The sequence below is a fragment of the Heloderma suspectum genome, chromosome 1 (genome assembly GCF_057233095.1).
Source record: "Heloderma suspectum isolate Gila_16-S chromosome 1, 16-S_ref, whole genome shotgun sequence".
Classification (NCBI taxonomy): domain Eukaryota; kingdom Metazoa; phylum Chordata; class Lepidosauria; order Squamata; family Helodermatidae; genus Heloderma; species Heloderma suspectum.
The window spans coordinates 10,486,355-10,513,558 of NC_139458.1; the positions used below are offsets into that span (position 1 = coordinate 10,486,355).

At 46.5% G+C, this 27,204-nt stretch overlaps 1 protein-coding gene across 2 annotated transcripts; it reads left to right on the forward strand.

Moving 5' to 3' along the window:
* The first annotated feature begins 7,028 nt into the window (after nucleotides 1–7,028).
* OTX2 (orthodenticle homeobox 2) lies at nucleotides 7,029–22,275 on the forward strand. Of its 2 annotated transcripts, XM_084826508.1 has the most exons (4): nucleotides 7,195–7,291; nucleotides 7,660–7,671; nucleotides 10,222–10,373; nucleotides 20,253–20,873. In XM_084826508.1, exons 1-4 carry the CDS (start codon nucleotides 7,195–7,197, stop codon nucleotides 20,871–20,873), a joined length of 882 nt encoding a protein of 293 aa, XP_084682634.1. The 2 variants fall into 2 exon arrangements, with proteins under 2 accessions (XP_084682643.1, XP_084682634.1); XM_084826517.1 differs by lacking the exon at nucleotides 7,660–7,671 and having other exon boundaries at nucleotides 7,029–7,291; nucleotides 20,253–22,275.
* Nucleotides 22,276–27,204: the final 4,929 nt, after the last annotated feature.

Sequence of the window (27,204 nt, forward strand, 5' to 3'; positions counted from 1 at the left end):
GCAACCACTATGTTAACGTGCTGAGAAGATCCTCGCCTTTCTTGGCCTGGTGCCGCTCCTCTCGCAACGCCCAATTCACACACACTTTACACACTTTTTGAAGGCTGGGGGCGGGGAAAGAAGTGCGAATAAGGCTGGAAGTTTCCAACATTTTCGCTTACAGGCACAGACGCACACAGGTGCAGTTCCGAAGAATATCCGAATATGTTTAAATATTATTCGTACGCTTCTTCGGCCACTGTACACTCAAAAAGGATGATCTTTCCACTTCATATGTATGGGGTGTAGGAAAAATCATTTTGTTCACCTTGGATCTTTCCGGTTGTTGGGCTATGGCTTAAAAAAAATTAAACATGATTTTCTTCCATAGGAATGACACATCAAGCTTCCATCCTTTTAACTGCCTACACTATTTAAAGTTTGTGTGATATTGTGTGTGCATGTATTGCACACACAGACATATATGTGGTGGCACCATATATGTGGTGGCACCATATATGTGGTGGCACCATATATGTGGGACATGGAATTATAGAATGAAATTATGATATATAACCTTTGAATATTCGCAATTTATTCATACATGCCAGAGTTACATGTATATCTTAAATGAGCGATTATCCTAGGTTTGTCATGCAAATGTTAGTATTCATTTTACGTGGACGTATGAAGGAATATGGATTGCGCAGAGAGAGATTTACTAAGAAAGGACCAGGGGTTGCGTTCCTTGCCTTCTCCTTTGGCCACTCCCGTGTTCTCCACCTTCCTTAGCAATCTGTCCCATTAGAAACCAGAAAGATTTCCTGGAGTTCCTGCCTGTTTCGCTGGCGTTGATTCCAGGGAGAGAGTTTCCCTGGGACCGCAAGGAAGTTGACTAGGATCGGGGCCGAAGCCTCCGGGTAACCTTGCTTGCAGGCCGCGAGTGAGCCTTCAAGTCTATGGGACTTGACTTTCCATCTAGGACCATGCTTCCAATCGTGATCTTAAGGGCGGGGGCGGCCGCAGGCGGAACAAGGCGAACCGCGTTTACTCGGAAGTCAATCAACGGGACTTCTTACTCTCCCGTGGTAAGCGTGCATGGGAGGATTGCAGCTTTACTTGGAAACTGCTTCCGCTGAAACTGACGTCCTGGTTAAGGGTCCATCACAGCCTGCGGAGAGGCAACTGCAGGCAAACTTTGGGCCCAATCCATGTGTCCACCAAAGTCATCCTGATTATTGATGGTCTGGGGACAGGAAGTGGCGTGCGTTCTTCACTCGGACTTCAGTGGGCTTTCTCCCCAAGTAAGCGGAGAGGGGTTTGTAGCCCTTCTTTTAGAAAACAAAACAGAGCGTTCGTTGGTTGGAGCGCATTGGAGAAAGGCGCGGGGGGAGGAAACCAAGGCTACCATCCTATCCTCGTTTACCCGTGAGCAAGTCCCCTCCAACTCGATGGGGCCAACTTCTGAGTAGATATGTCTAGGCTTGCATTTTAAAATGGACTAATCCGGAGTTACCTTTTTAGACCAGAGCCCCCAACCGCTGCTCTGCTCGAGAATTTCAGGATTTTCCAACACCCCCCCCCATTTTTTTTGAAGGGGGGACTTCTGAGCCCCCGGCCAAAGTGGGTGCGTGGAATCTGGGGGTAGATGTGTAGGCTAAGGCCGGATATGAGCGATACACGCCTGTTTCTAATTCAGTTTTGGAAGGGATTGAGAAGGCGGCGTGTGCGCATTTGTGAAAGAGGACGGAGACGCGAAAAAGAGGGGCTCTCCGCTGAGGAGGAGGAGTTTTTCTTCCTGGAAGTTACTTAGGGACTCCAACTGTTAGTTAACCCGGTGGCCGCGCCGAGAAGACCCCGTCTTCGTGAGCTCGCTCTCTGCTAACCCCTCCGCCAGTCCATATAATGTTTTCTTTCATCGTCATCATGCAGAAAATTAATCAACGCAAATGATTCTGAGAGCTGTTGCGGGCGTCCCGTAATTAGAGAGCGTGTGCCGCCCGGATTATCTCGTTAGTTTATCAAGAAAACATTTATTATAATTAATTCTTGGACGGGGTAATTATAATTGAGCGGGGACAGAGCAACTGGTAGATGGGGTCCTTGAGAGGAGGGGGCGGCGGTTGAAGAGAGGGGGAGAGAGAGAGAAGCGACAGATTGCATAGAACAGCCGTTACGTCCAGATCTCCAGTGGAAAGGGCGAGCGTGTATTTCTCTCCTCCTCCGTTGCTAAAGGAGTTTGACTTCGGATCAGGTAGGACTGGCTGGAAGCAAGAGGGAAAAGGTCTCTCTTCCCCACCCTTTTAGACCGTTCTGCAAAGCTGCATCTCTCCTCTCCGGATGCCTAAGCAGCGCCACCGCTGCTTCCTCAGAAGTAAGCCCGGTTGTTTTTCAAGGAGGTTTAGTTTCAAGGGCAAATGTCCACAGGCTCACAAACTCCGCTTGCCTCCCTCCTCCACCCCACCCCCCAAGTGTTTTCCGTCAGTGAAAGGCACTGGGTGTGTGTGTGTGTGGGGGGAGTCTTCACTAGAGGAGAGTTTTTTAAAACAAACTATTTTTCAAGGGCACGATCCAGGCAGAGGTAAGCACATTTCAGTTTGGTTGATTTCAAAGGGAGGCTCTGAACCACGTGCTTCTCTTCCTCCCCTCCCCCAGGCAATGGGGCTAAAAATGCGACATTTTTGTATGGATCGGGCCGAAGATTTGATGAGAGGTTTTTATTCGGTTTCCAAGAGAACCTGGAGGAGGAGGAGGAAGGGAAAGAGATGTTAGTAAAAACTGGCTGTGCTATGTGCGTGTGTTGTCTGTCTATCGTGTACACACACACACACACACGTTTTCAAACTATTTTCTAAACCAGAGAGAAGGCAGGAGTGGTTAAAGTTCGGGATTTGGGAAAGGATGGGACGAGTTAAGGTTATTCGTGGAAGGAAGGGCGGATGGCGAAAGGCACATAGATAGAACGTGCTAAGCCCATTCGCTGGATCAGTTCAGAACCGAGTCCCCCTGAGTTCAATGTGGCTTACTCCAGAGTAAAAGTAGATAGGAGTCAGTCCTGCTGTGTCCAGTGGGACTTACTCCTTGGCAAATGTGTACAGGGTTGCAGCCTGAAGGCGGAATCCTATCCCTGCCTTCTCAGAAGTAAGTCTCACTGAGTCCATTGGGGCTTACTCCCAGGTAAGGGTGTATAGTATTGGAGCCTTAATTAAGTACTCGTTGGCTTGGTGGAGATTAAATAGGCGTCAACCCGTATTACTCTTAGTAGGGGTTGCCTTAGAGGCGATCGTTGCGTGCCAGGCGCTGTAGGAAACGTATAGCTGACCTGAGTTTTCATGAATGTGGGGACAGGTTGGTTGTCGGGCTGTCGGTGTTGGGCTGTAACTAACAAATAGAGGCCCGATCCCTGGGCACTCTTACGCAGAAGTTAGTTCCATTCAGTTCTGTGGAGCTTAATTCCCACAGAAGTAAACCCCATAGGGCTTACGTTTGCATGGAGGTATACACATACCTTTACTCCGCTGAAATTAATTCAGTGGCAAAACTGAAACTGAATCCGGATGGAACTGAAACAGAGAGAAAAAACAAGGCGCCATTACCATATATACGGCGGTGTGATTCGAAGACCCTTAACTTTCTCGAGTTTTTAAATTATATAGCGCTACCCTTACAAAATAGTACAGCGCCATCTTTGTTCTTTTTTAAAAAAAAAAGAGGGGAGGTAAACTCATTCCTATTTTATAAGCCTTCTATATCAAGCAATCGGATCCTAAAGCATTTCCGTAAGTAAAATAAATACAAACTTCAAAATAAATCGATTTGTAAGGGTATGGGATTCTCTTCCTAGGACGGGTGGAGAGGGTCTGGAGAGGGTCACGGTATTACAGTTGGATCCTATGCACAATTACCCCGTTGAACATAGTGGGGCTTGCTTCTACGTAGATGTGGGTAGAATTGGGCTCCGGGTCCCTTTCATTTCAAAAGGGAGAATTAAACCCCAGCTGAATTGTTTCCCACTAATTTAAAAGTGCTTAGTTTTGGCTGGGAATATTTTGGCCACATATTTAGGATGGAGTGCATCCATCTCTCTCTCTCTCTGAATATTTAAGTCACATTTAAAAGTCGTGTGTCTGAATAGTTTAACCAATTATTTCAAAATTAATATACTGCGATTCTTTAGACAGCCAGATTATATGTATCCCCTATATAGATACCTCTGTATGGGAATCTGAGAAACAATTCCGAATCCTGGCCCTCGAAGAACTTACTTCCAAGTACATTTTTTTTAAGGACAGGATGCGACCCCTTTTCACTTCCAGTTTTACCGAATAGTGGTTGTTTTAAGAAAAAAGAAAGGCCTCCTCCGTTCATGGAACCGATAGCCTAACCCACAATTCGTGTTTAGCCGGGTGGGGTTTTTTGCGTTGAACGGGATGAGGCTCTCACATTTTCACGTGCTGGAAGTCAGTAAGTTTAAAGCGACTTCTGGCTGGGTAGAGAGGTTGAGGATCACGCTGGGCAAGTACAGGGACGCTTGCTTCCCGAGTAAGGCTGCGATCCCCCGCACTCTCCTTGTTGGGAGTCTGTCCTGTTGAACTCAGCACGGATACAGACAACCCTTTGAACCCCTATCTGCTATAAAATAGTCCTTACTTGTTGGCACGACGAAACAGACGCCTTACCTACCCCGCCTTACCTACCCCGTGGTGGGGAGGACGAGAGGTTTTACTCCGGGATCCTTGAGCTCTGTATCTAGGCTCTTATACTTTCGAGCGAACACGCCTCGGGTTGTGTGCACGTTTCGAACAGCGTGCAGGTTAAATCGTGGGTCTTTGGGCGTCGCCGGCGTGTGGACCGGGGTTCGTGACGTCATGAGCCCACGCGTGGGCGTCGAGGGGGGTTGTTGGACGGATCCTAAAAGGGTTTTCGCGAGTCTCTTTTGGCAGGAAGATCTTCGGACCTGGATTTGCTGCGGTCTAGAGGCTATTGGATCGGGGATGCGAAACCCTGGCTAAGGTGATAGACACAAATTTAAGATGCAAGCTAATGTTTCCTCGGAAGTCCCACAAACTTCGAGATACTAACTCCCAAGAAAGAACTTGTAAAGGTCCAATCCTATGCCGGTTTAACAGAGAAAAGTCCTACAAGTCCCAGCTGGCTGGGGAATATTCGGAGTTATCGGAGTTGTAGGACTTTTTTCTATCTAAACAGGAATAGGATAGCACCCTAAGGGTTGTTGTTGTTGTTGTTTTAAATCCCATTGAACACAATTCGGAGCAAGCTTGTGCCTATTGAGTTCAAAAGGAAGCCTACTGAACTCAGTGGGACTTTTGAGAAATATAAGTCTAGGATTCCTCTGGTACTTGGAAGTCGGCGGGTGCCATTGATATGAACGGCCCTGGCTCTCGAGCAAACGTGGTTGCAGGAGAGGCTGTACATTTCCAGTAATGGGGCGGGGGGCTTCTTAGAAGGAAGCCACCTCACAGAGTGTTACAAGAAGGAGGGGGGAAGGGGTCCTTTGTGATGTCGATGTGAAGAGATCTGGGTTCAAACCTCAGTGGGGGGGAATTTCCGAGCCTAGACTACCTCACAGGGTTGTTGGGCGGATAAAATAAGATAACGCCATCGTCTCCTTGGAGAAAAGAAATAGGACTGATTTAAGATCAGAATGCAATAAATAAATAAATAAATAAATAAATAAAATTAGAATCTGCATTCTTTCTTTCATCGGGTATCTGCCTCCTTAAAAAAAAAAAATGGGGCGAGGGGAAGAAACTGGGGGCAGCTTCTTTCTCCCAAACTTCAATCTCATTAGATCCTTGGAGAAGTCTTAACCCAACATTTTCTTCCCCCAAATGCTCAAGGGTTTTATCTGTCAGGAGTTGTTAGCATCACCCTTTGGAATCCTGCGAGGGTTTAGCGGTGGGGAGAGAGAATCAATAGAATTTTGCTGGGAGGGGGGTTCAAAGGGCAGCTGGCATCCAAATAGGTGTTAAAATGAATAAACACACACCTCCAAAGACCGCTGGGTGGGGTGGGGGAGAGAATGGTCGGACAACGAAATGGTGCGAGGCCTTATCTTTGTGGATTGGTCCCCAGACCAATTTAAAACCCCCAAACCCCAAACAAACGAGAAATCCGCCTCTCTCTGGTGCTCAAATAGGCAGAGGTTATAATCGCCTCAATTAAGGTAACCTTTTCCCCAAAAGAGAACTGGAGGGAAAAAATATTCCCCACTTCATGTAAAAAGTTAATTACTTGTTTGTTTAGCTTGCAACAAGCCCCCTCCCGAAGTGTTTCTAAAAGTCTTCGAAATCTGGGGGTCTCTCTCTCGCCTCTAAATCTAATTAGCCCAAGTGCTAATTAGGGGGGAAACAGCTGAAAGAAATCACTTGAGGCATGCAATGATAGAGGGGGTGGTGGATCAGGGGAGGCAACCCCCCCCAAACCTCCAGCTTAGATCTTCTCTAAAGTGGGTATTTTAATTCTAAACTTTGGGGGCTTGGCTAAAGGTGCTTCTTTTGCAGTTGCAAAATCCGGGGTAATTAAAAAGCTGGGGGGGGGGAGAGGACAACAGATATGCTCCTTTGTCGTGGAGGAAAACTAGGGGGTGGGAGGCTTTGTCAGCAGCCTTATTTATTTAGCCAAGGGATCCTTTGTGCCTGCAGAATGGGGCCCAATCAAGTTTTGTTGGAGACAATTAACGACTCGGTAAGCCCAGAGAAACTCAGGCAAATGCCCCCTGGACAGCAAGCCAGTGTGGGCACATGAGTCTATGTGTGTTGTGTGTGTGTGTGTGGGGGTTCCTAAGGAAGGAGGCAATTACTGTATGTATGCACTGTAGCTTTGGGGGAGGGGTGGGGAGAGGAATGAGTTTCTTTAGGTAGTACACCCAGCGATGCTCTTCCAGTCTGCATCTGGGCAATTTTGCAAGTGGTGCTCTTGCTGGCTCAGAAAGCTCTGCGGGAACCAGACGTCTTCTCTTCCTATTAGCCCAGCTTCTTGTCTTGCAATAATTCCTCTTTTTCTTTCTCTCTCTTTTAAAAAATTAGACTTGAGGTCTCCAGTCTTCCTCTCAAGCCTTACATCCAAAGCTCCTGAAGGAGAAGGAGGAAGAGGAGGAGGAAAAGATAGCAGGGAGATTGCGGGACTCCCCTCTTCCCACTCACCCCACCCAGAATTTTGGCCATCTTTCCTCCTCCCCACCCCAACTTTAGCATGATGTCTTATCTTAAGCAACCACCTTATGCAGTCAATGGACTGAGTCTCACCACCTCTGGGATGGATCTTCTCCACCCATCCGTTGGGTACCCAGGTAAGCAAAAAGGAATCCTCTCCCTGGATGAGATCGGGCCCTTAGAAGTGCAGAGGTGGGGTGGGGACCGATGCATGTTCTGAAGCTGTTTGGAATGTGTAGGAACAGGTTGAGCTGGTGCCAAGCCCCCGCCCGCTAGCCTGGCCTGAGCAATGGACTGAAGCTTTAAAGTCTCTGATGGACCTTTTGATGGGATGCCTCCCCTAGCAGGATTGCTTTGGAAGGCAGACATGGATAAGTGGTCCTGTGGAAGAAAGAAAGAGAAGGATGGAAACACCTTCCCACTGCACCCCGCCCTCCAAATTATGGATGCCTTGTTGCAGGGACGTCTGTGTAACTTTGTGCGCTTCTGGGACACTGTTCCGGAGCCTTATCAAGCTGTTTTTTTTGCTTCCGAAGGTTGGTGGTGTTTAGAGAAGGACTGGGGGCTTCTTTTTTTAAAAGTGTGGATAGGGGGTGGTGAAGGCATTAGGGCCCCCTGCCCCCAGTGAATTTGCATCCCTCACCAAAGACACCTGAGCAAACCTAGCAGTCATGGTTGGAATAAGAGCAGAGCTCCTCTTATGGATCAGTAATTGGAACAGAAAGCAAAGAGTAGGAATAAATGGTCACTTCTCACAATGGAGGGATGTCAACAGTGGGGCCCCACAGGGATCTGTATTGGGACCAATGCTTTTCAAGTTGTTCATAAATGATTAGGACTGAGCAGTGAGGTGGCCATGTTTATTTATTCATTTGATTTGTACCCCACCTTTCTACCAAAAATGGCACTCAAAGCAGCTCATGATGACACCAAATTATTGGTGCTGATGACCTCAAATTATTTCAGGTGGTGAAAACAAAAAGGGATTGTGAAGAGCTCCAAAAGGATCTCTCCAAAGTGGGAGAATGGGCATCTAAATGGCAAATGCGGTTCAATGTAAGCAAGTGTGAAGTGATGCCCGTTGGGGGAAAAAATCTCAACTTCAAGTATAGCCTGACAGGATCTGAGCTAGTGGTGACCAGGAAAGAGATCTTGGGGTTGTGGTGGACAGCTCAATGAATGTCACAACATCAGCCCAGTGTGCACTGCTGTGAAAAAAAGGCAAATTCCACGTTAGGCACAATTAGAAAAGGAATCGAAAATAAAACCTTATACAAACATATTGTGTGACCACACTTGGAATGTTGTGTACAGTTCTGGTCACTGCACCTAAAAAAAGATACTGTGGAGTTGTGAGAAGTACAGCAATGAGCAACTAAGGGCACAAACCTATGCACGTTTAGACAGAGAAAAGGGCTACAACTCCCAGCATTCCCCCAAGCCAGCAAAGCTGGGACTTGTAGGCCTTTTCTCTGTCTAAACGTGCATAGGATTGCAACCTAAAATGATCAAGGCGCTGGAGCAATTCCCCTCTGATGAGGAAAGGTTACAATATATGAATGGTTTAGCTTTTTTAGGCTAGCGGGAAGACATGATAGAGGTCTACAAAATTATGCATGGTGTGGAGAAAGTGGGAAGGGAGATATTTTTCTCCCTCTCTCATAATACTAGATCCCAATGGGGTCATCCCATGAAGCTGCTTGGTGGAAGATTCAGGACAGATCAAAGTAAGTTCTTCACACACTGCATAGTTAAACTATGGAACTGGCTATTGCAAATGCAGCATGGCTTGGATAGCTTTAAAGGGGGATTGGACACGTTCCTGTAGGAGAAGTCAATCAATGGCTGCTAGTCCTCATGGCTATACGCTACCTCCAGTATCAGAGGCGGTATGCTTATGTACACCAGTTGCTGGGGAACATGGGCAGGAGGTGCTGTTGCGCTTGTCCCCTGCTTGTGGGCTTCCCATGGGCATCCGGTTGGCCACTGTGTGAACAGAATGCTGGACTAGATGGACAGTTGGTCTGATCCACAGTGGCGCTTCTTATGTTCTGATCCACAGTCTGTAGTCCTGTGCCCTGTTCAGCATGACTCACTCCTGGTTTAGTGTGTGCAGGACGGTGCATCCCTTGTTCTGCACACTGCTGCAGTGTGTGTGTGGGGGGGGGGGGCTGCCCTAGTTTCAACTATTGGGTCCATTTACTTTCACGCGAGCATGCTTAGGGTCCCACTGAGATCTGTGGGACTTCCTCTCCAGTAGTGTCTTTGTGGCTCCTCCTCCAGTCTCCTGAAATAAGGCTGCAATCTATACACTTCCCTGAGAGTAAAGCCCTGTTAAACGTGATGGGCTTACTTCTGAGTAGATGTATAGAATTTTGTGGCATGGCATCTTCTCCTCTGAACACCCCCAGGTCCTTTCCATTAACCTGTACTCCCCTCCCTGATCCCTTGCATATGTTTACTTGGAAGTAAGACCCATTATGTTGAATAGGACTTTCTCCCAGAGAGATGTAGACTGGACAGGGGCCAGATCCTATCCATGTTTATGCAGAATGAAGCCCCCACTCTGTTCAGTGGGGCTCCTTTCCACCTGAGTGTGGATTTGATTGCTGGTTGCCATCTTCTACACAGTTTTGCGGAGAGGTGAGTCTCCTTGAAGCAAGTGTGGGACCGACTTGTGAGTAAACATGCACAGAGATTTGGCTGCAATCCAAGGAGGTGTCCCTCCTTGGCAGGAAGTCCCAGTGGTCTCTGTGATCTTCTGAACAGACATGCCACAGGGGCAGACATGCTGCAGACATGCCTGCAGCAAAGCGCACTCTTGTTGATAAGGAGGGTCCATCGTGGGCTTCTCAGACTTGCTTCTGAGGAAAAATGCACTTTACCTCGGGATTGCCCGAAGTTCCTGGCTTGTGGGGTTGGCTAGCGTGCCACACAGAAGGGCAAGGCATATGCCCCAGTTCTGTGAGTCCACTGGGGGAGGGGGTCTGGTAGCCGCCTTTGCTGCTCTCAAGATGGCCCCTCCTTGGCGTCTCCTGACATCCTTGGCTTGGCTTTTCTTCCCCAGCCACCCCTCGGAAGCAGCGGAGGGAGCGCACCACCTTCACCCGAGCCCAGCTAGATGTCCTGGAGGCGCTCTTCGCCAAAACCCGCTACCCAGACATCTTCATGCGGGAGGAGGTGGCCCTCAAAATTAATCTCCCAGAGTCCAGAGTGCAGGTAAGCACAGGAAGAGGCCCTGGTGTTCTGACTGCTCTTTTATTCCAGCTTAGCTCTAGGAAGGCCTGGTCCCACATACAGGAAGGCCTGGTCCCACATACAGCTCACTTCCAGGATCCCCTCAAGAGGTGAGAGGGGGCAGCAGGTAAACCGTAGGGGAGGTATGGTGGGCCAACATTTCAAAGTTTAGTATTGGAGAGCAGGCCAAGAGATCTGAACGCACGTGCGCGTGTGTGTGTGCGCGTGCGCGGGGGGGGGGGGGATAAGATTTGCAGCTTCAATGGACTCGCATCTCCAGTCCTTCTTCCAAGGGGCTCAGGTGGAAGATGAGTGGGTGGTAGGTACTGGAAACAAACATGGAGGCGGGAGATCTCCCTAAATCAGCCTTCCCCAACTTGGGTGCCATCCAGATCTGTTGGACTGCAACTCCCATAATTCCCAGCCAGCATTGCCAATGGCAGTGGAGGCTGGGTGCTCCAATGTCAGTGGGACAGGGGACCTGCTCAGGGTTTTAGTCAGAACTCTAAAGGAGCTCTCCAAGGTGTGAAAGAGTTTTGACTAGTTCTGACTGAAACCCGGAGCAGATTCACCGCCCCACTGACATCGGAGCCACCAGCCTCCACTGGACAATGGTTAGGACTTCTGGGAGTTGGAAATGTAAAACATCTGGAGGGGACCAGATGAGGAAGGCTGCCCTAGATGGAGGGAAAGTGAAATTATTAAAAGTTCGTGCAGGGGTGATGAACTTGTGGCCCTCCAGCTGTAATTGGACTACAACTCCCATCAATCATCACTGGTGTTGGGGGATGATGGGAGTTGTAGTCTGACAGGAGCTTGCAGGGCCTCAAGCTGGCCACCCCTGAGTTGATGCCTTGTGACATGCTGAATGTTTTCCAATCTTATTTTTATGACACTGCATGTTGGCTGCTGCCACAAGAACTTATGGGGCGGGGTGGGGGCAGTGATAGTCCCTGGAGCTTTGATGGTAGATGGCTTCCAAGGGGGATTAGACACCGTTAGAGGAGGAGGAGATGGTGAAGTCTGCCCACCAGGTCCTAAGGCAGTGCCCCCCACCTGTGTACTGGTTGCTGGGGTGGGGGGGAGAGGGGGAGGGAGGGAGGGAGATGTTACCTCCGTACCTTCTCCATGGTCTTTCCAGAGGCATCTTGTTGACCACTGCTGGAAACAGGATGCTGGGCTAGCTAGGCCAGGGGAGGGGCAAGTGCGTTCCTCCAGGGGTTGTTGAGCGGCAAGTCTCATCAGGCTTAGCCAGCATTGCCAATGGAAGCCACACTCCAACACCCTCCAGAGAGCTGCACATCCCCCCAACCCTGAGACAGGCCTTTGGCCTGACCCAGTAGAGCTCTTCTTTCAACACCCTTCCCAAACCTGTCGTCCAGACGAGTGGGACTACAACCCCCATAAAGGCGTCTTATCCCATGTCCTTTCTCTGAAGAGCAGCTCACACACCAGGTTTCTGGAGAGGACCCCGTCTCTGCAGCTCGTAAGGCCAGGCCTGCTTCGCCTCGCCAGTGCCAGAGACCACGGTTCTCTGTCTGGCTTGCCCCCTTCACTCGCCAGGGCATTGCTGCAGCCGCGTGGCTGATCTTTCTCTTCTCAAGCGCTCCTGGAGGGTGTGCCAGGGTCAGGACAATCCTCCTCCCACCCCTGCACAGCAGAACAGTGGTTGCGGAAGTGTGCATTCCCTTGAGGCCACACAGTGAGTTTTCTCACAGTTGCTTGAGGTGAGGCTTGACAAGCAAGGATGCCATTTCACGTTTAAATGTGTGGGTGGGGCAGGACGATTTTCAGCAAGGCTTAAAGCTTGCCTTTATTGAATATTGCTATTCGGTATTAAATCCCGGTGGTGTATTTTCAGAGCATTTGTTTGAATACTTTTCTATACCTCATATGACTATAGTTTATTAACACATGCTAATCAATCACACACATACCCTTTTAAAAAAAAAAGGTGAACATGTTCCTTTCTCACTCATATCTCCTACTCAGAGCCATTTGTTTGGCCAGAGAAATCTTGGTGCTTCTGGTAGATAAACACGTTGGATCTGAAATACCGAGCAGGATGAGGCAGAGTAAGGAGGTATGCCCTGAGGCCTCCCTAAATGATGCCCCTAAATTTGGAAGCAAAATGTTAAGGTACAAAACTGGACATGCTATCCATCAGTTCTGAATTTATTCCCATTTGAGCATCATTTAACACGTTGTGTTTTTGTTGAACTTTGCACCTTAGGTTAGCCCTTCCCACCCTGGTGCGCTCCAGATGTGTTGGACTACAACTCCCAGAATCCCCCAGGTAGCATAGTCCAACACATCTGGAGGGCACCCGGTTGGGGAAGGTTGACGGAAGGTGATTTATGCATACATTGACGAACACCAAAATAAAATCTGAGAATATGATTGGCATACGTTTGCAAACTCGTGTCCTTGGTAGGTAAACATATTGGAGAAGAGCACACTCAAGGGTAGGCTGGGTTTTGCAGCTGTTTGTAATGTGCGAAGAGGCACTTAGAAGATTGGGGACTGAGGCTGACAGGCCCTCGTCCATTTTCTGTGGGTGCTTCCAACTAGCCTCTGTAGCTTCTTCAAAACATTTTATCATAAGAATACAGCCCACTCTCCTTCCATCCCTGAGCCTGTTGACTGTATGTGTCTCATCAAATAAGAAACAGGTCCTGATTTTTTAACTTTTAATTTCTCACCTCCCTCTCTAACTGACTTGCACCCATTGTGCTTGACTTTGAGTTCACACCAGATCCCTGGCTGATCTCTGTCTTGGAAAAGCAACAGAAAAGATCTCTCCCCCCGCCCCCCACCCCACCCCAATCCATATACATCACCACCATCTCAATGTTTATTGAAATCAGGTGTAGTCCAGGCTCCATTGAAACGAATGGGGATTTTGCCATTGGATCCAATGGTTATCAGACAAAACGGAGTTCTGTATTCTGTACTTTTTCCAGTGAAGGCTCAGCTTTACCCTCCTGTTAGATCGGGACATGGCCATGGGACATGGCGCAGGGTGTAACCCCAAACCTGACTTATATGACAGGTGTCACTTAGTAGCTCTCCTGGAACAAATACAAACTCCATGGCTGGGGAAAGCTTCCTCCATTCAGTTGACCTCCTGATCCTAAATATATTTAGAGGACTGGTTCGCATGTTACAAAACTCCTACAAAGAAGGTCTTTTTTCTGTAAGAAATAAAGTGAAATTTAAAAGTAGATCATAATGTCTCTCTCTCATGTGCACACGCATGCACCAAAATACCACCCCTATACCCCAACTATCTTCCACTCCTTGTATCTTCACACATGATCTTCTCAAACTGGGGAGAGGTAACGAGTGGGGTACCACAGGGCTCTGTCCTGGCCCCAGTACTCTTCAACATTTTTATTAATGACATGGATGAGGAGGTGCAGAGAATGCTTATCACATTTGCAGATGACACAAAATTGGGCGGGATAGCTAATACCTTGGAAGATAGAAACAAAATTCAAAGTGATCTTGATAGGCTGGAGTGCTGGGCAGAAAACAACAGAATGAAACTGAATAGGGATAAATGCCAAGTCCTGCACCTAGGAAAAAGAAAGCAAATGCACAGTTACAAGATGGGGAATACTTGGCTCAAGAATACTACAAGCGAGAAGGATCTTGGAATTGTTGTCGATCACAAGCTGAATATGAGCCAACAATGTGATGTGGCTGCAAAAAAGGCAAATGCTCTTTTGGGCTGCATTACTAGAAGCATAGCTTCCAAATCCCGGGAAGTACTAGTTCCCCTCTACTCAGCACTGGTTAGGCCTCATCTGGCGTACTGTGTCCAGTTCTGGGCACCACACTTTAAGAAGGATGCAGGCAAGCTGGAGAGGGTTCAGAGGAGGGCAACGAGGATGATCAGGGGATTGGAAACAAAGCCCTGTGAAGAGAGACTGAAAGAACTGGGCATGTTTAGAAGAGAAGAGAAGACTGAGGGGAGATATGATAGCGCTCTTCAAGTACTTGAAAGGCTGTCATGGAGAGGAAGGGCAGGATCTCTTCTCGATCATCCCAGAATGCAGGACATGGAATAATGGGCTCAAGTGAAAGGAAGCCAGATTCCGGCTGAACATCAGGAAAAACTTCCTGACTGTTAGAGCAATATGAGAATGGAACCAATTCCCTGGGGAGGTGGTGGGCTCTCCTCTCCCACCCTGGAGGCATTCAAGACGAGGCTGGACAGCCATCTGTCGGGGATTCTCTGACTTGGATTCCTGCATTGAGCAGGGGGTTGGACCCAACGGTCTTGTAGGCCTCTTCCAACCCTACTATTCTATGATTCTATGATTACAATTTATATTCAGGCTTCCTGTGACTTTCATGTAGGAACTGATAGCATTTGACATGGCCCTTAACCTAGATTCCATTGATTCCAGCAGAGCTTGCTTTCCTGCAAGCATGAAAAGGAATGAGTTGCCAGGATATTTACAGTAAAGGGGTACAGCAGATTTGCCATAAGAGGTGGACCTGGGAAACACCGCATCCAGGACATGTAAGATATGCTAAGCTACCGGAAGCAGCAAGGCACATTTACACCACAGACTTAAACTGGTTTAATAGCCTTTCACTCTCTCCAGGAAACTCGAACTGAAGTACTGTGAGGTGGCCTATGGATCTCTGAAAGAGAATTCACAGCACTCTTAGTAAAGTACTATTACCGTGGTGCTTTGGGGGAAGCCATGACAGTTAAGCAGGTGTAAAACCAATATATGCCTGTAGTAGAGAGATGCCCAAGAAAGATGTTCCCTCCCTCCCTTCCTTCCTTCCTTCCTTCCTTCCTTCCTCCCCCCCCCCCGCTTTCTTTTCTTTCATTCATTTTAAATACATTTCTTCAAAAGGCCATTCATTTAAGTGGAACAGGCTTCATACATTACACAGAGGCAAACCCGGGTTCTCAGCTGCCAAATACATACCCAACAGGGAACTGCAGCCAATTGCAGCCTCCTAAGAAATCTCCCTGTATGAGAGACACGTAGAACACAAATGCAGTAAACATTTTGGAGGGATAAGTTTAAAACATCTCCAAGATGTAATGTAGGATATGGCCTCTAACCCTCACTGAAATTACTGGGGCTTAGCACCCCTTTACACTTAACATACAACACACCACCACGTTTTGCACTGTGTGTGTCTGTGATAGAGAGCCATGACCCACGGCAGCTCTTTGGCATATGTACGCACAGAATTTGGAACATGTATTTGCTCATGCACAATACAATTACAGACCGACAAGACTGACATATAACTGCTTTTTAAAATGTTTTTTAAACATGTCTGCATCAAATTTGCAACATATGTTAACACCACTGAGAAGGTGTTGATGTGTTTTTATTTATTTCAGATGTTTCATCCCTCCTTTCTGTTAAGAAAACCCCCCAGGCATAACGGCTAACAATATAAATGATAACAAAAGTAAAACTAACTGAACATTATTATAAGCAGCAAAAATAATTTCAGTTAAAAAACAACTTGCCAACAGCCAATCCAACATTTAAAATGGTAACATAGAACAATATTAAGAAGGAGTTTAGCATTGGGGGGGGGGGTGCGGAGGGGGGAAGATGATCAGGAAGAATATAATGCCTTCCTCTTGGTTCTATTATGCAAACTTCTTCCTTCTCTTCCTCTTTGCTTCTGTTTCTCCTTTTCCTCTTCCTTTTCCTCCCCCCACCCCCCATCCCTACCAAGCAAAACATTCCATATTCGGAATTAAAACTAGCCGAGGTCAGCACGGCCATGCAGCATTGTGTGGCCACTACTTCAGGGATTTGATTTTGCATACTACAAAGGTAGCAGTTTGTGCCTGCTTTTTACAATAAATAAAATGTTTGACACTGGGCAGCAGAGAAACAGCTCCGATGTGGAACTGGGCTCATGGTGTACCTTTCCTAAAGTGTTTACACCAGAGTAACACCAAGATGCTGGCACTCTACAAACAAGGCTGCCCCAGGTTTTGGGTGCCCTTGGGCAAGGCACCCCCAGTGGGCCCCTCCCTCAGTGAGTCCACCTTCTCACCACCGTTGCCACCAGCTGCTCTTGATCCTTCTCCTTATCTTGATTGCTTCACAGGCAGAGAGCTGGGGGGCAAGCAGGCCGTGGCATCTCCTCCTCCTCCTCGCCCCCACCCTTGTCTGGGCCAGAGCGAGAGGCACCTGAACCAGCAGGTTGCAATGTTGAAGAGGGGGAGCAACTCCAGGGGTGTCTTGTCAGCAGGTCCCTGACAAGTGCCCAGCCAGGCCTGCCTAGAGGTGTAACATTTCTGGAAAGGTTGCGGCCATGGGAAAAAACCATTTTTCTCCGGAAAAAAATTGAAAAATTTGGGAAAAATTGAAAAATAAGCCCTACTTATTATTTTAGTGCTCTTTACAAATCTTAAGTCACTTCGTTGCTTTAAGACAGACTTCCCCAACCTGGTGCCCTCCAGATATTTTGGACTGCAGCTCCCAGCAGCCTCAGGCAGCATGGCCAATGGTCAGGAATGCTGGGTATTGTGGTCTAAAGCATCTGGAGGACACCAGGTTTGGGAAGGCTGCTTTAGGAACATAAAGCAGCCTTTCTGTTCCTAAAGTTATTTTATGTATCATTCTATTTTAAAACATTAAAAAGTAAACTCAGTCAGTAAATTTGTAATTATTGTCCGAATAAACTATACGTTTACACTTAATGTACCAAATATGTACCAAACATTTACTGTCAAAGATGCACAATGGTGACACCACTCACATGTTGGGAAACTGAGCATAAATGTCTATTGGCAAAATATACTTTAGATCAATAATGTTAATAAGGAATGAAAGAAATAATTATGCTGGGAATCTTACAGAGAGGATTAAACAAACATTTTCCCCCATGGCTTCATTATTTCCAGACATTTTACATCTCTAGTCTTTCTGTAAAAGTGTTCTTAATTTTTTAGTTTTTAGAAATCATTTTGCGGGGAGTAAAGGCTGGGTAACAATATATAAGCACTCTGTCTTACATTCTAAAAAAAAAAATCATAATCCAAAGTTATTCAATTTTTCCAGGTTTTTTGGGGGGAGGGGGGGGACAAAAATGGTCCTTAGGAAAATACCATCCCCTCCATTTTTTATTTTTTGCTTTTTTCCACTCCTTCACATCTCTAGGTCTACCTTGTCTACAGAAGCCCGAATGTGTGCCTGGCACCAGTTTGAAGGTGCTTCCCTGGCACTGCCGGAGACTTGCTGGGGTGGGGAGGAAGGGGAGGTGTGTGTGACATAAAGCTATTCTGCACATTATATGGGGGAGGTGCTAGAATCGACTGTTCCATTTCAAATCACACATATGTATGTACGTGTGTGCGTGTGTGTGTATGTGTGTGTGTGTGTGCGTGTGTGTGTGTGTATATGTGTGTATATACACACACACACACACACACACACACTGACAGGGAGTTTTATTTACTTGGATGGGGCATTCCAAAACAGTGCGCATGCATGCGCGCGCGCACACACACCTGCAGTCTAAAGAGGTCCAATCCACTCTACCCTATCCAGACTCTATCACCTCATCCCACCTTGTTCAGATGCATGCTTGCTTAGACTGGGCCTTCATCGTTTCAGACTAGTCCCAGGAGGCAGTAGGACAGAACATTAGGACAATGCAGGAAGCACTCCAGAGAGCTTATGCCCCTTGGAGAGCTGAAGGGGTTATGTGGAGAGGGAAAAGGAGGAAAAGCAGAGAATTGCACCCCAATCTAAGACGGCATTTAAAGTAAATCCCAGTGATTTGGGGACAGCTTACTTTTACATATGTGTGCTTGGGACCAAGGCCTTTCATATCAGTCCTACCCTGCTGTGAATCAGAACAACAAGCAGCAGAGGGTTACAGCTCCAGTTGTAGGGATCTCCTTCCCAGCTCGTTGCTCCCCATTCAAAGGCCTGATCCTGTAGGTAGGCTAGAGGGGAATAGAATATACAGCCCATTTAAAAGAACAAGCGGGCTTCCCTCCCACCCAATTGCTCCTTTAATTGTTAACCCCCCCCCCATTCTGTTCTTTTTAATTAAGGGCTTGACTTAAATAGGACTTAAGTGGAGGTCCTTGGGGTACCCTAAGCTGGCAAGCTCACTGGCTTGGGAGGAGCTTCCCCCCCCTTTCCCCAAAGTGGCCTTATTAAGCATTTGGGTTTGCTTGGTTCTACGTGTGAAATCATTGACAGTTAAAAAAAAAAAAAATCCCTGAGGTTGAATCGATGCCATAGAGAAGTTTCCCACACCCGCTTCCCCTTCGTGGCCTCTGGTACAGATGTGGTGATGATCCATTGAATAGGAAGGTTATGAAGCCTCTATCTGTTGTAAAGAAAACCAGACCAAATAAGTAACTGTGAAGGATGTCTTAGATATGATGGAGAAAGAAGTGATGATGGAGTCAGACATCTGGCAACTCCAAGGCCTAGGGGTCCACTGATTTTGCTCCCAGCAACTAGTCCTACCAGTCTTGCCCACCCATTGTGCAGGCTGAGAAGTCCCCACCTAGATCAGGGTTGGCCCTGTGGAGGTATCCTGCTTCCATGACGCCACAACACTTCCAACGTGGACTTCCATAGGACCAGAGCTATTGCCAAAGTTCACCTGCAACAGAAACTTTCAGGCGTATTTGGACTGGCACATCCTGCTTGGGCAAAACTAGGGATGGCTGAGAATTCCATTTCATTTCAGTTTTGATAAGAATTTACCAAAATTTGGGAAGTTCTCCATATTTGGTACAAAAAGAAGTTGAGATTTTTTTAAAAAAATTGAATGTGGGAGAAACCAAAATGGGCAGGTTCATCCATCCAGGCCCAGGACTTTTGAGTGCTTAGTTCTTTTAGTTCTTGAAAGTCTGGCTTTGAATCCCTGTGTATTCAACTGTGCTAGTGCTGAATTTGGGTTGCCACCTCTTTTTTCCTGACAGGCTCCTCATCTTTAATAGCTCTATGGGCAGGCAGGTACATTGTGGTCCTCTCCATGCTGAGAATAGCTGCACCTATTGAATTTTGCTGGTGCAGATGGGTGAGGATTTTGTTTCAGTTTGCTTTTGGTTTTTTAAAAAAACCCAAATTCACAACGTTCTTCACATTTGAGAGAGAAAGAACATGAGATTTTATTTTATTTTTTTTAATGAATGTGGGAGAAAGGGAAACACAGTTTCACCCATTCCTAGGCAAAATATTTGAAGAATTTTTGAGGGAAGCAAAAAGTGGCATTTATAAGACTAGCAAAATTTCATGAAAAATATGAATGCAGATTATTAATTAGGCTGTGCTGTGTGGGTTTCATCTATGTCTCACCAGAACTGGCATCTTTCCGGGAGTCCAGAGCCACTGAAAGCAGTCCTTCCACACAGTGAGCAAAGCTGATCAGACTTGGGATTAGAGTTGCCATCAAAAGCAAATTTTTGAGACAAATATGCTCTTTCTTCCCAGCAACCAGTCATCCGAGCTATGCAGCACCTTCTGGTGGGGCAATATTGGATCTTGACCGGCTTGGACAAAGCCCACAAGGAACTTTGGAGGCAGGGAAAAGGCATTTGATGAGACTCGTGACATTTCTCAGAGGAATTCCACCTGCCTTTAAATGCTGTCATCTAATCTCCCTTCCCCAACCTAATGTCCTCCAGATGTTCTGGAGTATAAACTAGCATGCCCCAGGCATCCAAGCTGGCTGGGGATGCTGGAAGTTGTAGTCTAACACATCTGGAGGGCACCAGGGTGGGGAAGGCTGACCTAGCTTGTGACAGCAGCTGTTGTCCCTTTTGTCTTTGCCGTGATCAGTGTGGCTAACCAACATCCCTCCTCCTCCTCCTCTTTCCTCTTGGTTTTCCAGGTGTGGTTCAAAAACCGTCGGGCCAAGTGCCGCCAACAGCAGCAACAGCAGCAGAATGGTGGCCAGAACAAAGTGAGGCCTGCAAAGAAGAAAAGTTCCCCGGCCCGAGAAGTGAGTTCAGAGAGTGGCACCAGTGGGCAGTTCACGCCTCCGGCCAGTACCTCCGTTCCAACCATTTCCAGCAGCAGCGCTCCGGTGTCCATCTGGAGCCCCGCTTCCATCTCCCCACTCTCAGACCCCCTGTCCACCTCTTCTTCATGCATGCAGAGGTCCTACCCTATGACCTACACTCAGGCTTCTGGCTACAGCCAAGGATATGCTGGCTCCACCTCCTATTTTGGAGGGATGGATTGTGGATCTTACCTGACCCCTATGCATCACCAGCTCCCTGGACCAGGGGCTGCCCTTAGCCCCATGGGTACCAATGCTGTGGCCAGCCATCTCAACCAGTCTCCAGCTGCACTCTCCTCCCAGGGCTATGGAGCTTCAAGTTTGGGTTTTAACTCAACTACCGATTGCTTGGATTATAAGGACCAAACGGCCTCCTGGAAGCTAAACTTCAATGCTGACTGCTTGGATTATAAAGACCAGACATCTTCATGGAAGTTCCAGGTTTTGTGAAGACCTGTTAGTAGGAACCCTTTGTGATAAACAATAACAATAATGACAATGATGACAATGATAATAATAACAAATGATGACATTGAGGCAGACAAGACAAGACCCATGGCGGGTTGGACATTCCACTTGTAGTCAGGTCTTTGGTTTAAATTAAAGAGAAATACAAACAGGACACAAATTAAATAAACAACAATCAACAAAAAGACAATGCCCAATTTCATTTTCCCAATTTCATCTCTTGCTCAGAAGCTCTAGAAAGGAAGACAAGAAGGAAGGACGCCTTAAGTGGACAGACACCTTACGTGGACAGAGAGCAGAATCACAGGCCACTGTGATCTTCATAGTTTTAGCCAATTGTTGGGTTTCTCTTTGTCTGGATGGAATAGAAGCTCCTTCCAGCAATGGGCCAGGTTTTCCGTGGGGGCGGGGGGGATTGGGTTCTTTTCTTAAAAAGGAAAAATTGTCTAGATTTTTTTCATGTGTGTCTGCGCGCATGTGTGTGCATGCGCGTGTGTGCATGCACGTGTATGTGAGTGCGCAAGCACGTGTATGGAAAGAATACACCCCCTCCCCTTCCCTCCCCAATTTCTCCTCCAACTCTTGGTTAAAATATTTTGTTTTTAATGGACAATGTCTATATCTCTCTCTCTCAAGCTCCTTCAGTTGCTTCAGGGCCAACCTTTGGCAAAGTTGGCTGCAGGAGAAACAAACAAAGAACTCAGTTCAGAGCTATGTGAGTTGTGGGACTGATTGTCTTAGCTGCACTACTTTATTTAAGAGGGGGGAAATAAGAATAATGTCCATAAGGAGTCAATATGTAGTTTTTAAGAGACAATCAGTGTGTGTCTTATATAAATGGTACATCTGTGGTTTTTAATCTGTGCTAGACTTTAAAACTGTGATCTCCTGTATTGTATGCAACTATGAACCCCGCACCAGCAGGGGGTTTGCTGTGATTTTAAATAGGTTATAATTAACAGTGAAATTTGAGCAACTGAGTTACATATGACCACCTCTCTCTCTTTCTCTTTCTTTTTCTCTCTCTCTTTTAAGATGCCTTTCACCAGAGGTAAACTGCACTGAAAAAAAAACTTTTTACAACAATCTGTCTCTGAATGAACCATCAAGATTTTTTAAAAAGTCAATAAATAAAAATACACAAGGACTCTTAAATTCACCTGTAACATGATAGCTTCCTGTTGGAAAAGCTAGCAGTAAGGAGAAAAAAATATATATTTAAGACATTGGTCAATTGCTCTGACTTTGAATTTCCAAACAGAGAAAATCATTGTTGTTTTTATGCTTGCAGATGTGAAATTGAAAAAAAAAGATATATATGCATAAACCTTTTCTTTTCTGGATTTGGCAGATATGTATAATTATATTAAAATGGTTCTAGCACAAGTGATGGTCTTGTCTTCCCATGTCCTTGTAAAGGGGCTGCAAGCCCTAGACACACTTACCCTGGGAGTAGGTCCCATTGAATTCAACGGGGCTGACTTCTGAGCAGGCATATAAAGGAGTGCACTCTAGGAGCTCAAATCCTCTTCCATGGGCTGGCAGGTTTAGCGGAGGTTGCATTGCAGGGAAATAAATTTTCACATCATCCCTGCTTGTGAAGTTCCTAAACAAGTTGATCGATCACTCCCCCGACCCACTCAATCTCTCATTCTCCCCTCCCCACCCCCCATACAAAACAGAATCCAGAGTTCTGCTTCTTTTTGGTGGGTTAGCTTAGAAAATGAGCTCGGCTTCTTCAAATGGATGGGGAAATGTTGGTTGGGATACAATAGAACACTGGTGCGGGGTTTGTTTTTTGTTTTTGTTTTTTTGTCGATTAATTTAGGGGTTGAAAAGGAGAGGGGTGAGATAAAGAAGGGAGGGTGGGAGAGACCCGGGGGGGGGGGCGCTAAAGGGGTGTTTGACTAACTCCTCTAAACTTTCTGAGAAGGGATAGGATGTACTGGGAACAGGAGGAGCAGTCACGCAGAAGTGATGCTGGCACAAAAGAGGTTGGGAAAAGTTTTTGAAAGCTATGATTTCTACAGCTGGAGACAAAAGATCCTAGAATCCCCCCCCCTTTTTTTTTTTTACTCCCCGCCTCCCCCGTGAAACTACTAGGAAAATAGTTTCCTATTTAAGGGGAGAAAATTGTGTTCCTGGATTTTTAACACCCTCCCCCCATACATATATATATATATGTGTGTGTGTGTGTGTGCGCGCGCGCGCGCGCGTGTGTGTATCTATATCTATATATCTATATCTATATATGTCGATGTAGGTGAACGAACAGTTTGAAATCAGTGGCATAAGAAACTAAAAAGACGGGCTTCCCATATTCGTTGGTTTTCCACGGGATTCCCATACCCAGTTCTTTTTATTATTATTACACCCCCCATGTTATGTCCACCCCCGGGAAACGGAACCTCCGTCATCTTTACTTGTGTCTTCGGGGTTTGCAGGCCAATGAGTTTTATTAAGAGGACAATCGAAATATTATTAGTATTAATAATAATAATAATAATAATGCCACCACCAGAATCAGTGCCGGGGGTTTTACCTTTTATTTGATCCATTAAAATACAAATGAGCTACTAACCAGGGCAGGCCCGACAAGAGGGAATTAATGGGACAAAATCCGAGTATCTGCTTCTATTATGGGGTTGCGGATTACGCTGAGATATATAATGCATTTAAAAGTAAGTTCTTTGCACGACCTTAAGAAAAACAAACCTACCCAAAGGAGTGATCAACTCCTCCTAAAAACTGTTAGTAACTCCCATGGATTTCCCTAAAACTGACTTCCAACTTAGAGTTTTTCGCCTGACATCCCGATACTAGTATATCCTTTTAAAAAATTGTATGAACTCAGTGGGAGTGACTTCCAGCCAAATTTATTTCAGATATTGCGATGGCCCTTTGCAGACCCCTCGGTTCTGTTATATCCTCGAGGCTGCCCCCCCCCCGCACCCCCGGCGCCTTTTCTATCCGTTTTCTATTCCTAGAAACTCGACCTATGTGGGGGGGTGTATGTGTGGGGGGGCGTGTTGAAGAGCCATGGATTCCTTTTTCTCCCAAGAAATTGGAATTTATCCTTTGGGTTGGTGCGTGCCCCGTAAATCCGAAGCCAGATTATCCTTTTCAAATAAACAAAGACCCAAAGATCAGATCGCAGATACGCGGAAGCTCTTTCTCTTTTTTTCGGGGGGGGGGGGAGAAGCATGGGGTGAGGGTGGCAGGCTTGAGTGAGTGGGGAGGGAAGCGTCATTTTGGTACTTATGGGGCGGGGGGACCCTGAAAGACCGAAGACAGCGGTCAGCAGGCGGAGATCAAAGGGAAAGAACATTTCTTGTCTTAGAATTATACGTGTGCGCGCGCGCGCGCGAAGACTTCGGATGGAGTTGGCTGTAGGGAAATTTAAGAGCGGTTGCAAATCAATTGGGAAAATTTTTCTCCCCACACCCTTTTTTTCGGGGGGGGGGTGGAGAGGCAGGTTTCAAGTCTCAAAAGGAAAGAGGAGGGGAAGCATTTCTTCATAAATTCATCTGAAGGCTGCACAGTTCTCTTCTATTGGCCGACTTGGAAATGGTTCCAAAGCGATCAGTTATATTTATTCCCATTCTTCGTGAACTGGGCTGAGCTTCTTGGAGGGATTTATCCCTCATAGAGGGACATTCCCGAATAATTGCGCGTGGCAGCTTTGCTTTCGGATCGGTGGTGTAGTCCTTCAGGTTATAAACTCACCTTTTGGGGGAACGAACCAAAGACAGTCCTATAACTCTTTCCTGGTTGTTATTTCTCGGCAGAAATACAGGGCGCCCCAGATGTATTTAGCAGACACTGGAAACCGAATCAAACAGGTGACTTCGTAATTAATTCGTCTTAGTCATCCACTGACTTTTTCGCCTATTTCCCTCCACTGTTGTTCCAGGAAAGGGCACATTGTCTCTGATTATTGTACACTTCAGTCAACTCTCCTGCGGCTTGGGCGACTAAAATGTAGTGAATTATATTATCTGAACAGTTAGGGGGAGGGAGAAACGATTTGAAGTCTGAGGTCTAGTCCAGGGGTGGGTAAGTTTCAGGCTTGCGGGATCGATTTTGGCGTTCCCTTCCGCCCTAGATCAACCAGCCAGAGCCTGGTGTAAAACCCATACACTTACAATTAAAGCATGTTGAGAGCAGGAATTTGTTCTGAGGGCCAGAACTAAGTTAATAGCCCTTCTGCATAAGAATCCACTCTTGATTACCTCAAGCTTTCTTCATTTCAGCAGTATAATTTAGGCGATGGAAGACACAACTCCTTGATGCAAATTAGATCTAGATTTACCTTCTGCCCATCACTGGATTATTGGTTTCATTGGCACTTCCTTTGATTCTAAACCCAACTAAATCTGCAAGGAATGGTTTGGAACAGATTTTGTAAAGTGATGTGAATATATAGGTATGTGTGAATGGATGGATAGATATTGTGCATTTGAAAGAAAGGACTTTGTCAGACTTCTTGTAAGGGGAAGAAGGGCTGGCTAAATCTGAATGCATTTTTTATTTTTTTATTTTACTTAGGAGAAAACCCCATTGAACAGAGCGAGGCTTACTTCCGAACAAGCGTGGATACTTCCGAGCAAGGTGCACGGATATTTTATTTCTGAAGAATCATCGTAAATATTTGAAATAGTTATGAGCGATCTCAAACTGATATATGCATACTTCTCCCACCAATAAAAGCGGATAGGATCGTGCAAAAGAATTAGATCGCAAAGGAAAATCCTCCACTGAGGCTGAGATCCTGTGCATGTCTACTTGGGAGCAAATCCCATTCCACCGAGCCCAGTATTCATGCGTAAGATCTGGCTGTAAAGGTTGTATGTGCGCGCGCCCGCGCACAATCGACCACACATTGGGAGGGAGACGACGACTCTATTTTACTCTGCTGTATTTATTTAAACCGCCTGGATTTGATTTTGATATTGTAAAAAACTATTTTCACCACTACCACCACCACCTCTTCCACCAGAATAACTTTTTGGTTTGTTTTGCGCAAGCTAATGCGGAATCGTAAGATTCACCTGCACCCTGGTCAATTTCAAACTGCAGTCCGTCTTCCCAAATCTAAAAAGGGGATTGCCTTTAAATCCATCGTGCAGAAAGGGGGGAGAGGGGGGAAACACCCCCTTTAAGCTCCGCTAGAGCTTGTAGAGGGATTTCCCAGCCCCCAGCCCCCCCAGCCACAATCTCCTCTCTCGCTCGCTCTCTCCTTCTCCCTCTCCAGTTCCTTAATATCATTTGCTTTCGTTTGAAACAAAAGAGGCATAAATCCCCTTCTCCCCACCAGGCACTAAGGAGTATTGTCCGTTTCCAAGGAGACGCGAAGAACAGCTATTTATTTATTTTAAATCCGGTGTTATTTACTCCTGACCGCTGTTGCCTTCTTGTATTTATCCTTCTGATCAGAAATTCGCGTTGAGGCCATTCCTGAATCAGAGCAGCGACGCAAGTTCTAGTTGTTCGGTGCGCCTTCGTTCTGTCTTTCCTCTCCAGGCAGGGGAACGTTTGCTAGATGGGGATGACATGCGGAGGTTTAGCGGTGCCTGAAAAAAAGAAAGAAACAGACATCGGAAAGAGATCCAGATACCAAAGCTGGCAAGAGAAAGAAAGGGGAAAAGGGGGGTATTAAAGCCCTCCAGCCTGGCGATGTTCTGCTGCTTTGCAGAACGGCCTACTGTACTGGATGCATCTCTCTTTTTGCTCAAATGCAACAAGCTCTTATCTTCCAAGCATGCCCCTTTACAAGAAGTTTCTTGAATAATTCCGATGACGAAAGCGACACAGTGGCCATATCGCATCTATCTATCGTTATATCAGGAGTGAATTCTATCTCAAAAAGAAGGTGGGCTGCCTCAGATGATATGGTATATGGTTCTTCATTCTCCACCACCAAACAACTTGCTTGCCTGCTTTCCATCAAAGTGAATGGACCACCAATTCCTCAATTTAACCCAACACTTTATGTCAAATTGTGCTTCCTGCGCGGGAGGCGGGGCGGAGGGGCATCTTTCACTGTTGAACACCTTGGCCAATAGGCGAGCCAAATTAACATACTTTAAAAAAATTAATCTGAGGCATTCGGGAGCCCGCTGTAGTCTGTTTAATTGTGTGTGTGTGAGTGTGTGTGAGAGAGAGGTTTTGGTTTTAAAAACAGGTGACATTTTCTAAATATTTCTATTGTTTGCTGTTAAACTAGAATAAGCAAAAGATTAAATACCGAGACCCCATCATAATAATAACTAGCCAGGCCAGGTCCACCCTGAATTCCACGCCGGATTATGTC